At 39.8% G+C, this 13,043-nt stretch overlaps 2 protein-coding genes across 4 annotated transcripts; one reads left to right on the forward strand and one right to left on the reverse strand.

Moving 5' to 3' along the window:
- Positions 1–55: 55 nt before the first annotated feature.
- mrpl14 (mitochondrial ribosomal protein L14) lies at positions 56–1,931 on the forward strand. 2 transcript variants are annotated; one of them, XM_023425811.2, is made up of 3 exons: positions 56–202; positions 541–643; positions 1,312–1,931. In XM_023425811.2, exons 2-3 carry the CDS (start codon positions 564–566, stop codon positions 1,676–1,678), a joined length of 447 nt encoding a protein of 148 aa, XP_023281579.1. In that variant the 5' UTR covers positions 56–202; positions 541–563; the 3' UTR covers positions 1,679–1,931. The 2 variants fall into 2 exon arrangements, with proteins under 2 accessions (XP_023281579.1, XP_023281578.1); XM_023425810.2 differs by having other exon boundaries at positions 108–326.
- A 72-nt stretch (positions 1,932–2,003) lies between these two features.
- LOC111669491 (calpain-1 catalytic subunit-like) lies at positions 2,004–10,877 on the reverse strand. Of its 2 annotated transcripts, XM_023425808.2 has the most exons (23): positions 10,720–10,870; positions 9,429–9,446; positions 8,235–8,481; positions 7,611–7,680; positions 7,389–7,507; positions 7,156–7,289; positions 6,875–7,043; positions 6,647–6,730; positions 6,468–6,553; positions 6,299–6,373; positions 5,609–5,769; positions 5,256–5,425; positions 5,112–5,123; positions 4,706–4,917; positions 4,578–4,617; positions 4,396–4,461; positions 4,112–4,169; positions 3,866–3,930; positions 3,651–3,719; positions 3,478–3,556; positions 3,261–3,374; positions 3,077–3,135; positions 2,004–2,994 (listed from the first exon to the last, which is right to left on the reverse strand). In XM_023425808.2, the coding sequence occupies exons 3-23, from the start codon at positions 8,478–8,480 to the stop codon at positions 2,968–2,970; spliced, it is 2,115 nt and encodes a 704-aa protein (XP_023281576.1). In that variant the 5' UTR covers position 8,481; positions 9,429–9,446; positions 10,720–10,870; the 3' UTR covers positions 2,004–2,967. The 2 variants fall into 2 exon arrangements, with proteins under 2 accessions (XP_023281576.1, XP_087035280.1); XM_087179154.1 differs by lacking the exon at positions 9,429–9,446 and having other exon boundaries at positions 10,720–10,877.
- Positions 10,878–13,043: the final 2,166 nt, after the last annotated feature.

Below are 13,043 nucleotides of genomic sequence, written 5' to 3' on the forward strand. Positions count from 1 at the left end.
CAAAATCTCCATGGTCTTCGTTGTATAGCTTCTATACCCTCCTATTTCTATGTAATCGCCCCAGCGCGTTTGTATGACGTATTACGAAGTACAAACAAGCTAACCGATGTTGTATTGTCTTTAAGTATTCTTAATTGTACGACCACAAATGGTTTGACAGTCATCAACAATTATCAAACTAATGCGGATCTTCCCATTTTCAGTAAGGAATATGTATTTCTGATAAGCTAATGAATATTGTGTTTATCAGCTAACTCGGCTAAAGACAGTCTGTCGCGTGTCGCTGACGCCACACCTTTGACATTGGCATGGAGCGTGATAGAAGGGTAATGCTAACAAGACCGACGTTTTAAACTTAATTTTTTAAGCTTTCAGATTAATTTAATCCTGTATTTGAATTATTATTGGGTATAAAACAACAAACCAAAAATGATTCGGCTCTGTTGTCAGGAGTTGTGATTTTTTTAGATGTTGCAAGCGATATACTTAGCAAACCCTTTAGCTTATTAGCAGCTAACTGTGTATACTTTCTCTCTCTAGTTGGCACAGTACTCGCTGTAGGTATGGCTCTCCCCCAGCTTTCAAGATCCCTTACTGGACTCTTCGTAGACGCATCGTCCATAATTCATCCGAGGACGTTTAGGTAAGATATTTTTTAGGTTTAGTGCCAAATATTGTGTAAGACATTACAATTAGCATGTTAAGTCGGTGTGGTCTGGGTAACTGTCAACTTGACATATTTTACTTAAGTTCTTAAAACAATTACAATAAGTTTAAACAATTCACTGGCACAGTGACATGCTTCAGCATGTCTGAGTGAATTATTAACTCCCTCTCTGATGTTAAAGGCAAATTTGCTGGATTACAGAATTTACTTAATTTTGCAATATCAATGGCTGAAAAATGCATGTTTTCACAGGGATGTAACACTTTGTTGTTACTGTATGATGTCAGTATAAGGTGTTTGTATATTGCTATAACAATAGCAACTCTGACAGCTTGAAATTTTGTGGCCCCTTATTCCAGTGAAGCCAGAAGGATGCTGTCACAATTTCTTTGAGTTGTTTAAGCCTACAAAGGTTATCAGAAAATAGATGGGAGTGAGTAATGCAAATTGTCCAGAGTAATGTGGTGAATTTTTGCTTGAAACTTTTCCCTACAGGAAAGTTAATTTCTTGCATGATTGCTGACTGAGGGTGATCTCTGAAGGAAAACTGAACTCATTAGCATGATCTGTGATATTTGGTAAAATGCAGTGCTGCAGGTGGTCCTGCAAGTTGAAGATGACCTTTGTACTTTTTGTCTTGCCAGTCTGTCGACTGTTGCTGCAGCTGTTCAAAAAATGACAAGAGTCCGTGTAGTGGACAACAGCAGTCTTGGAAATACCCCATATCACCGATCGCCAAGAGTGATCCATGTCTACACCAAGAATGGCGTAGGGAAAGTTGGTGACACAGTGTTGCTTGCCATCAAAGGACAGAAGAAGAAAGCGCTAATCGTTGGACAAAAAATGCCTGGAGAACGCATGAGTCCACGCTTTGATTCGAACAATGTCGTTCTGATCGAGGAAAATGGGAACCCTACAGGTACAAGGATTAAGGTTCCTATGCCCACACATCTACGGAAACTGGAGGGAGACTACTCTAAAGTGTTAGCAATTGCTAGTTCATTTGTTTGATAACTCCATCATTCAGCTGTGATTTTTTTGAAATACACATACTCTGTATGTTTGACATCTGCTGGGGTCTATATGAACATTTTATGCTTCTTTATATTTGCTTTTTTCTTCAGTAAACTTTAAAAGAAGCATATATGTCCTTACAGTATCCTATCGTTACTTAATATATGTAAAAGACTCAAGTCTTTGTCAACATGTTTGACTTTTGCTGAGGCGTCTCTATGCTTACAATAAATATAACCTTTACTGTGAACGCATAGGAGTTTCTGGTGCAGTCTGAGCAGCCAAATGTGGAGCAAATTCATGTAATCATCAACGCATAAACCATGAGGTAAATATTTATTGAAGGCACAACATACATTCACAACATGAAACACATGACTGGCACATTTTAATAGCCATTTATAACATAATGGTGCAATGTATAAGGCATTCAGTATCACATGATCCCTGCAAATCTTACTTGAGTGGACTGTTGATAGTATTTGTCACTAATGTGAGGCAACTTCACTAACAGCTTCTTAAACTAAAGTCCTAGTGCAAAATAAAAACAATATAGGTCAGCTGCGTGACTTCAATTTCAATCAAAAATATTGTTGTAATATATAAACAGGCTAAACTTCATTATCAAATGCCAAAAAATAAAAAAAAACGAAACAAAATCCTCATAACTCTGAAATCTGATTGGTCTGTACTGCCACCTGCAGGTGCAAGAATGAAACTACCAACAACACACGATTTCCTGTTAAAAGACATCTCTGATCAAATCAGGGAAAAGTGGAAATACAAGTGCAGAATGATTAAAAGAAACTATAAGACTTACCTTTGTAAAGCACTACAGTAACAGACTTAAAACCTCAATAAAATTTCATCTATTTTTTATCCTGCTTTGTGAAAAAGTCTTTAATAAGATGCCAATATAAGATAAAAAGAACGTTTAGTAAATCTGTTGATATTCATACTTACAGCAAAACTAAAATTAGGAAATATAAAATCAAAAGTTTACAATGCACATTACAGCTAGTGATTTTTGTCATGCACAGACTCATGCTCAAGAGGACAGATTGATGTGGCACATGGACTGCTTCATACTGTAGGTTTGCATAGTTTCTAAAACACATCTCGGTTGGACTTTGGTTTATAGTTATACAACTCTTTTGCTAGTATCGGTGCTGAGGTGGGATGTGTTAAAGGATCAGCAGGTCTCTAAGGCTGAGGGGTCTTCAGGGCTCCTGGTTGGTGGCAGTCTGTACCTTTGTTCTGTACCCTCCTCCAGTAAAGACTCCTCTTCAACCACACATTGTCAGGTAAAGCCACTAGCGATGATAAAAAATTAAGTTAGACGAAGAGAAAAGAGTGACAAAATGGACTCAAGTCCTCTTTTTAAACAGGACTCACCTCTGTGAGATTCAGCTCAGCCTCTCCTGATCCCTCCTTGTCAAACTGCTGGAAAGACCCTGTTAAAAAAATTGAAGTGTTCGTAATTTGTTATTCATGTCGTAATTTCAACTTTATTCATATTTAATATGGTGTAAACATATGTTGTATATATTTATAGTAACATCTCAGCAATGTTACTCACTAAACATGGCTTCAAGCTTGACCAAGCAGCAGATAAAGTTGTCAAAGTCAATCATCTCATTCTCCGCATACCGGGCTACCAGGATCTGGTTCAGTCTGTTATTCAGTTTAAAACCTACAAAGGAGCACAACAGAAATAAAAGAAAGGGCTGCAGTTCTCATCTGTGAGTGTGTGTACTGGTATATAAATGTGGAAATGATACTCAAGAGTATTATACCTGCTGCCTCCACAGCAAGACGCATCTCATATGAGCTCATGGCCCCTGACTTGTCAAGGTCAAACTGTCTGAAAATGACCTGGGAGACAGCGACAGAAATGTAAAGAAATACACAGAGAGTCTAAGCGTGCATAATGTTCCTTTGACAATGTAACTATTTGACTCATTCTTACCAGCCAGTTTCGGATCTTGTTCCAGAGGATCTGAAACTCCACCAGCCCTAAACGGGCACTACCGTCTTTCTGGTAAAGACAGTGTCAAGGAATGAAACTAACCACAGACGATCACTAGCATGTTAAATGCATGATTTTTTTTGTTTCAAATATGAATATTGATAAAATTTCATAACATTTTTGATCAATTCATGCTTGATAAATCAATAGGATACGTCCATCAGGTTGACCATGGTCCGACATGATTCCATACTGAAGCCATCAGTCTTCAGATCTTTGTCTGAAAGGGCAAAAACACTCATCTGAAACAGTCTGATCTACAGTGACTCTGACAGAGCGGCAGTCCGGGAAATGAACGCTGCACACTCAGTGCAGTGGAATCTAATACAGTAATGGTAGATGTATTACTAATATGTAAACCTTCCTGCATCTACGAATTGTTGTCTAAAAATAAAACTCACGCCGGGCGACGACTCTGTTCAGAATGGTCCTGAGCTCGTGAATAGAAATCTCCATATCCTGGAAAACACAGTAGACAAGAGAAGAGAATTTGCATGTTTTCAGTTCAAGTAAGAGCAGATTTATCAATTTTATTTTATTTCATAACAAGGGGTTAAATCTTTTAAGCTATAGATATTATCTAAAAATACCACAACACAATATTGCCACTATTATCACTCTATGAAAATAGTTTATGTAGTTTTCGCAAGAACAAATACAAACACAGATGTTTTTCAGAGCCGACCTCTCCTGCTAGCTGGGCGAACATGGATTTAAAGGAGTCATCAATATCGTCTTCAGTTATTTCCTCCTGTAGGAAAGCAAAACAAAAGCACCGATTCTTAAACGGGATCCTACTTATGTCATGATATTCATATTGTAGATTCTTTCTTCTTTCTCCGTTGTTCATGTGTCAATTATACGTACATCGTCTGCTAAATCGGCAGAGATTTCATCATCCAGTTCTCTGCAATGGACAAAAACAGTATGAGTTTTCCATTTCTACACCTAAATGCATAAAGTGACCTTAACATCACATAACAAAAGGCACATACTCTGTTTCTGATTGTTTCTCAGTGAAGACTCTGAGGACGAAGTCAGCCTCTTTCCCAGGCTCGAAGGTAGAGGGGACGATGAGGTACTCCCCAGGGGGCAGACGCAGACGATTGCTCACCTCCCTCAGGTTAATGAAGGTCTCTGAGCGTGCACACGATGAATGGTTCAAAAAGAAATTTTTCTTCAGGTGGACATTCTGGCAGCCTCTGTACTAAGGGCAGTAGGAAATAAAACATCTGTCAAGATGCATTTGCATGTTTCACTTTATATTACTGCCAACAGCATAACAGAGCTTTGATCAGCATCACTGTATGATATACAGCGTTTGTTGTAAATGGTTAAAATCGTGCCAAGACAGCAGTATGCTGCTCAAAACACAGTGGTCGTGTTTAATGCTCGGCTTACCTCTTCTGGGATCTGCAAAAAAAAGAAAAAGAAAAAATGAACATGTATAAACTGAGGCAAAACTTTAAAAGTAATGTAGTAAACAGGTGAATAAACCAGGAGAAGATAGAGGAGACAATAATGATTTTTCATCATTGTTCTCACCTCATAGAGAGCAAAGCCAATGGTGTGCATGTCCTGACCGTGGTGCCGATATCTGCGGCGGTCCTTCTGCATGAGCGCTACTAAAAAACTGCAAGCCACCTCATCGTCCTCTGGATCATCATCTTCCTCCAGCAATGTGATCTTATACTGAGGGTTGATCCAAAACGTGTCTACACAGATGGTGCACACAGATTTGTGTTAGCCTGTTTCATGCTCACAGTAACATTACAGGACCTGTTGGTTTTGCTGTTTGTGAGAAATGTCATCAATTACTGTAGCGGTGATATTATCCGTCAGTGTGTGCACTTATGCATGAAAGGCATCTTTCCTGTGACCACAGAGTTGGGACTCACTGGGATGGTTCCTGCAGCCTCCAGCGGTGCTGCCTCTCCTCCATGTGCCATAAAACTTTATGGTGTTCCAGTGGCTGAGACCGTCATCGCTCAGAACATCAGGAGTCAAGTTACAGATCTCTAGCCGAGAGAACTGCCTCGTGAACTCACTGAAGGACATCCTGGAGGGGTAAAATTAGTTTTGAGTCAAAATCCTGAGTGCAGCTTTTTTGAAGTGAAAATTTCCACAATGTGCTCAATTAATTGTGGTTAACAGTTCTCATGTCTGTCTGTTAACTATGAAACTGGGCAAGGAAGTGGTTAGTTTAGCTTAGCACAAAAAATGGAATTAAGAGAAACAACTAACAACATGTTATGTCCCGTTTCCTTAATCCATACAAAAACCAAATGAAAAAAACCACAGGAAAAATACTGCTTCTGGCCAAGAAATAGTCCTGCACATAACCCCATGTAAAACCCCATTTTATATATATTTGTACTGATTAATCAAAACAAGATAACATGTTGATTAGTGAGCTTTAACGGTGCTGATGGGTGGATTTTGTTATCTATGGAAAAAACCAAACTAGCCGTTTCCCCTTGTTTTCAATCTGTGTGCTAAGCTAAGCTAACCATCTCCTGGCTAAAGCATAATATTTAGTCTGTAGACCCGAGAGTTGTACATTAAATTCCCATACTGGGACATCTTACCAAAACTCCCCGTCTTCCATCTTAAGATGCAAGTCCTCTCGTTCAGAAGGGTCGATCTCATCCCATTCAGGTGCACTGCACATGACGAGACAAAGAGACAGGAATAAGTGCTGAGGAGGACATATAATACTGATAGAAACCACAGAGGTTTATGCTCCGGTGCACTCACTTGTCACTCCAGGCACCAGTCCACTCCACCTGGCCCCAAGGGTTACGTACTCGGATTAGGCGTTCCATGTTGCCACGGAAATCAACCTACATGACAGCAGAGTGATGGGACACTTGGAACCATAGCTGTTAATTATAATGTTAACCTATTAAAGACTACAGAGTCATACACAGACAGACCTCCTTCAGCCCAGTGACAGAGTAGGCGTGGCCCTTCACAAGCTTCTTGAATGTTACAGCCTCCATGTCGAAGGCGCTGGTGATCTGTAAAAACATGACGTCTTCGTCTGAGTAAGGATTGTCTGGCACAGAAATGAATAGACATGCTTTTAATCTAATTGGCTTTCTAAAGATGGTGCAACACCGATGTTGGTGTCTTGGTGGTGTGCCAGTGTGTTCAGCACTCACATCGATCGAGCAGCCCAGCAGGGAGCCTCTCTCCAGAGCTTTGTAGATTATCCTGTACAGATTTCTGGGAGGCTTGCGCAGCTCGTACATCTCAGACACACCACCTGTGAAGTCCTCAAACCCTTCAGTGGTGCTTCCTCCAGACAGAGCCTCATAGGAGCCATTCAGCCTGATACCATGTTAAAGAAGCAGCAGTAGTTCAAAACATGATTTACAGCTTCCCAATAAATACACTCATACTGAATAATTTAGCATCTGGCCAGGCCTCTTTCAATACCTACTTAGCGTAAGCTTTCTCCAGAAGTGCACTCCAGAATTCGTTGCCCTCAGCTGAATGGACGAACATGAGCTCTGTGTCTTTGACAGGCAATCTGTCATCAATCACAACATCCACCCACTCGCCAAATTGCCAGAACTGCAACATCGAGCAATAAAGGAGAACAAGAACTCCATCATCTGAATTGCTTGCTTTACTCTGGAAAAGGAAAAGGGCAAAGACTAGAAAATGAAGTACCTGGAAGTGGAAGATACCAGCATAGTCGTCTTGGAAGGACTGCCCATGTGGGACGACCCGATGAAGAAGCCTCTCGTTCAGGGTGAGAGAGCCGATGGCTGCCAAGAGCCAGCAGTCACCTACAAATGAGAAGAAGCATTTAGGAAACTCCATCCAATTATGTTTTCCTATTGTTTTTCCTTGACAATTTAAACATTAATGCTTTAACCAACAAGGACGCACCCAGCGCTCCCTGACAGATGTCTGTTCTGGTGGCGCCATCCACAATGAACTGGGGGTCATCAGTCAGTTCCTATGGAAAAATGAAACATGTGGATGAAGACAAAAATCGATCAAATACACAGAAGTTTGTCCGGTCAACACCATTTATGATTTACTTTAAGGGCGACACATTTCTTAAACAGCTGCTCTTCTTGCATCTACACGTCAGCTTCCTGTTTTAATGAAGCACTGTAAACAAATGTCACAGCAGGGAGTGGTCGGAGAATGCCACAGGATGCCAACAGCTGCAGACAGTGGTCTGAGAAGTTCTGTCCGTACTTGTCCCATTCTGTCTGAGTTTGCAGACAGGAAATAAGATAGTGTCATTGATATGTTGCTTACATATGATGCTCTGCTAGGTCCAAGTCATCAACAGCAACAAACTGCTGTTGTGAATGGTTACAAGAGGCCTTCCACAGAATAATGAGTCAGGTATTTCCAGCTTCAGATCTGGAGCCTGTGTCTTAAAAATATCTATTTATCTGTAGATGTGTGTATATAAAGTATATGTCAAACTATATGTAAACGTAATTATTATATATAATTATTATACAAATAATTATTCCTCCTGCCAAGTTTTCTCACCGTGGGTCTCATCCACACCACATCTCTAGTTTTGGAGGAGTAGGGGGCGAGCTCCTTGAAGCCCAGGGATGGAGGCTCAGCTGGGAAACAGGGGTCTTCAAACAGGCAGCCCGACTCCACACACTCTTGTTTCAGAGCTTCGTAGTCCTGGTTGGAGAAGCGCACAGCCTGCTCCTTGGAGCCCATGCCTTCCGCACGGAGCCTGTTGGCGTATATTGTAGCAGAGATCCCTCCGGCTGGATGCATGCTGGTGCAAGATAAAAATAATGCAGCTGGTGGGTATGCACAGTGCTGTCTATAAATAGCAGAAAGCTAATCAGTGGCACACTCTTGTCTTAGAGTTACAGCACACCAATCAGGTGTGTAGAGAAATAATGTTTATACAACTGCTGGAGATGGATTTTTTTCCTGCTGATTGGATTGAATGTGCCTTCAATCAGTTAGTCATGACTCCATGTTTATTCTTCATTCTGTTGTTTACCTAAAAGTAAAAACACTGAATACTTTGAAATTACAAGAACAAGCCAAGAATGTAGCCACTGAGGAGACTGAGGTCAGATCCTTTATATTCTATTCATTCATTTACTGAAGGTGTAGGTTTAGCAACCTGAGGGGATTTTACATTCTACAATTAAAAACTTGCACATAATGAATATTTCATAAGGTCATTTGTTTTGTTTTTTTGACTTAATATGTTTGAAACTTTGAGGTCAACAAAATAAAAAAAAATAAAAAAAAAGATTTCAACATTTTTCCCCTGAATTTTGTTCCTGGCAGGTTGGAGAAGGTTTTCATTACCTTCATGAGCTCCTCCATATCCTCTTAACTAAGAAGATTTGAGGATCTTATTTTTTGTTCTCTGGTTACATTTTTCTGAGAGTGGTAGGGGTTTGTTGGTGGGATTTGACCTCAGCATTTCCAAAGTCCTGGCAATGGCCCAACAAAAGACAAATCCACCCTCACAATAATGGTGTGTGGATGTTAATGGTGAGTGGTGACGTATTAAATCAAATTAAATGTGCTGCTATGGAAACTTCAGTTAGAAAACCACTATAGATAAAAGAGAAATAATGGACAAACAGAAAGCATGTACAGAAGAAAAGCGATTATGGAGAAATGTGAGACTAGAACAGCACAACACCACCTTAAACACAGCAAACCCAGGAACAACAAAACAAGTGAGAAATATGATACCTTGGCTGTATAGGTAGGCTGAGAGGGAGAATGGGACAAAAAAAGAGAGAGAAATGTCATTCACTGATGTTCTGGCAGTGGTGAAGATGAAGTGTTCTTTTCCAAATAATCTGGATAGCCCCAGGTTGATGAAGCTTTGCACAGCCATGCCAAAAAAAGCAGGCCTCGGTGGACATTAGTGTTTACAACTCAGTGGGGGTCATTTTTTCTTCCCTGAAAGCACTTGTGTTTCTCTGCTGGAGAAGTTCACAACTGTCAGTCGAGTCTCAAGGAGGACATAAGAGCTCTGAGGAAAGCAGGGGTTTAAAAGAACCAAATAAGTCCAGAAACTAACTGCAAGATTTAAAGTTGTTACTTGGCTATCCTTGTCTGACTCAGTGCTGGAAAATATGGGGCACGGGATTGTCTTTTATGCCGCTCTGCTCCACATGAGAGGAATCCTAATGAGCTGAGTTTAGTGAACAGTCCGGGCATTCAAAGTAGCAAGGAGAAACCTGGATGGAGCTACAGTGGTACAGTTAGAAATAAAGGGATATCAGATGTGTTGCTGTGCAAAACAGGTCATGCTTTTAACAGAAACAATTCTGCAGACAAGACATTGTTAATAGGGACGGCACCCCTCTCCCCTACCCTGAGGCCCCATATGCCTGTAGAGTCTGCAGGAATGTCCCTCTGCTCTGTAAAAGAGCTAGAGAGAGGCGACTGCTGGCTATTGACCAAAAGGATATCTCTCTTTCCCCCCCAATGGGCAGAGACAAGCTGATCCATGCAGTCCTGTGATGATGATGTCATCTATAGGACTTTAACCTCAACAATACTCCAAACCAACCAACTACCCTCTTAGTCAAAATACTGCACAGGGGCCAACACTGGCATCTCCTCTAAAAATGCGTTAGCTACTTTATGAATTAATAGGCCTGTTACCATCAAACAGGCACAGTATGTCAGATATGTAGTCTGCCCAGACAGCTTACAGCACCTGTTCAGCAGTAAAAGTAGGCCTGTGTTTCTATGCGCCCTGGTCTGCGGGCAGACTCAAAGATTTCAGACAACAACACATCTTTATCAACGCGATCACACTCTGGATGTCACAGGTGAATGAAATCTGTGCGTCTGAAGATGACAGCTGTAACTGCGTTGACTATTATTAGTGCCACAGGAGACAGTATATTAAAGCAGACATACCGCACAGGAGGCCTGCGCTGCAATATAAGCACGAGGCGCCGTTAACCTTAAGCCGGTTTCTTTAACACAGTCATTGTAATAAGATGAACAAGACGGCTGCACTCACCACCGCTTCAAACGCAAACTCGCAGCTCCTTCAAAACGAGTCTGATGGTGGTAATCGAGTAAATCTGGGTAAAGGGGGTGGGCAGTGGTTTGATAGCCAGCAGCGCAGGTCCAGCCCTCTCCGCTACACGTACACACACACACACACACACACACACACACACACACACACACACACACACACACACACACACACAAACGCATATACACACTCACCACACACACATACTGCAGTAAACAGTACCCGCTACTGGAGGAGGGGCCACTGCTCACTCACAGCACCACACACTTCCGCTAGAGGTGCTGATGATGAGGGTATAAAATTAAATTCAAGATAATACCGTAGGCTACATTGTATTTAGACCTAAATATACTTATACAGCTCAGAAAACAAAAAATAAAGAATATACTATGAGACAATGTATGGTTAAAATTACAAATAAAAACAAAATATTTTTTAATAATGTAGCATATAGTCATAGAAATATCATTCTATTCAATTCAACTCAACAAAGAAACAATAATACAAGAATAAGCAATGTTAATCATAAAGCTTAAAAACTATGTGGGATTGGCAGTAGATACATTAACAAACTAATATTGTTTGCAACATGTTATTGTAACAACATCTTTTATGTTATACCATGCTTTACTGTATGTATGCAATACATAGACTGTATGCTGGATGTACAGTAGATCATATACAAACAGTGTATGTATGTATATGATTTATCAAATACGCTTTGGTCAAAAACAGAAAGATTCTATTAGAAAAAGTCAATTTAATTGCTATCCTATTCATGTGTTATTTTATCATGTATATTTTTCTAATATAATGTAGAATGGAATTTTAGTCAATTGAAGTGGCAACTACAGTGTTGACAGGTGAATATAAGATATTATCACTATAAAAGTTAATCATTGCACATATGTAACTGTTACCTGAGTGAACTCCACCTCTCATCTATGTCAATCATATTGATAAATCCCGCAACCTGAAACAGTTGTGAGTCACCTGAGAGATAATGTGCAGTAAAAGGTTGAAGGTCACCAGTCACCACATCGATCAGACTGAAACCAATCTAGTTTACAGATGCTATTGTCCCATATTAGGTCATAATGTAGCCAAGGGTTTATGTTGCTCCACAGGCTATATCAAGAAATGTATGCATATTATCAGCGACAGAAAATGAAATTTATGCATGTAACTTGAAATTGAATGTAAACACTGATTGAATCAGCCGGAAAGTGACAATCGTACTCTTCTGGCTCTTTATCTCAGCAAGTTTGGAGCTGATTGACATGACTAAATAAATAATGTGGCCCACAACCTGAAAAAGTGAATGTTAGCTTAAGTTTCTCCAAATCCTAATTCTGATGTTACTGCCTAGCATCCTCTAACACAGACAATAAGACCAACACTTTTGCAGGACTAAAGTGACATGTCCTTAACATATAGGTCTGGCTGGGCATTACCAGGTGTATGCTGATGTCTTTAGGTCGTAGATTTTAACCTGCCATTGACCAAATAATGAATTTGATAACACAGTTCAAAGGCTGTATTTCTTGTTTTTTCTTTGTGCTCTTCTGGCCATTGTGAAGTGGGAGTAGATCAGATGGAAATAAAACATATAAATCACATACTTCTCTGCATCAATCAGGATTTAGCATTTAGCAAAATTTGAATCAGAACAAACAGTTGGTGGATTGTTAAGTCACTATCATCAAACCACACCCACACAGTCCTAATAAAGCAGATTTGAGAGTTTTTTTTATGTTAATCTCTTAATAAACAAATATGTTTATGTTGCTTGTTTACTCATGAATTTTCAATGTTATAGAGAAATTCTTAAAAGTTTGCAGAGCAGGGCCCTCGGTGGACCTCCTTACCGAAAACGTACATGTTCTCCTTTGTCCAATATCAGTCAATTTAACCAAAACTGCTCAGAGTAGGAATCAAATATATAAGTTAAATTAATGTTGCATTCAATATTGCATTAGCTTTTACTTAATAGTAATGGATGCTGTCTATTAGCTGTTTAGTAAAAGCAACAGTAAATGAATAATGAATCATTTGTAATGCCATGTAAGTCCAGTAATAATGTATTCTATCAATACTGGCATTTCATTATAGCCATAGTGAATCAGTTACTAGAATAAGGAGAGTCATTAACCATGATTGCACTTGGGATGGTTTAAATGACATTACAACTGTATGCTTTTATCCGTCCTTGTCTGAGTAGTTATCATTGCTGAACAATAACCAAGGAAATAAACAACAAAAGGGTTTCTTTTATGCTTAATCAAATCAGTAAATTGATTTTA

Source organism: Seriola lalandi, unplaced genomic scaffold (assembly GCF_002814215.2).
Source record: "Seriola lalandi dorsalis isolate HSWRI2012SDOR001 ecotype SW California unplaced genomic scaffold, Sedor1 jcf7180002054795, whole genome shotgun sequence".
Taxonomy (NCBI): Eukaryota; Metazoa; Chordata; class Actinopteri; order Carangiformes; family Carangidae; genus Seriola; species Seriola lalandi.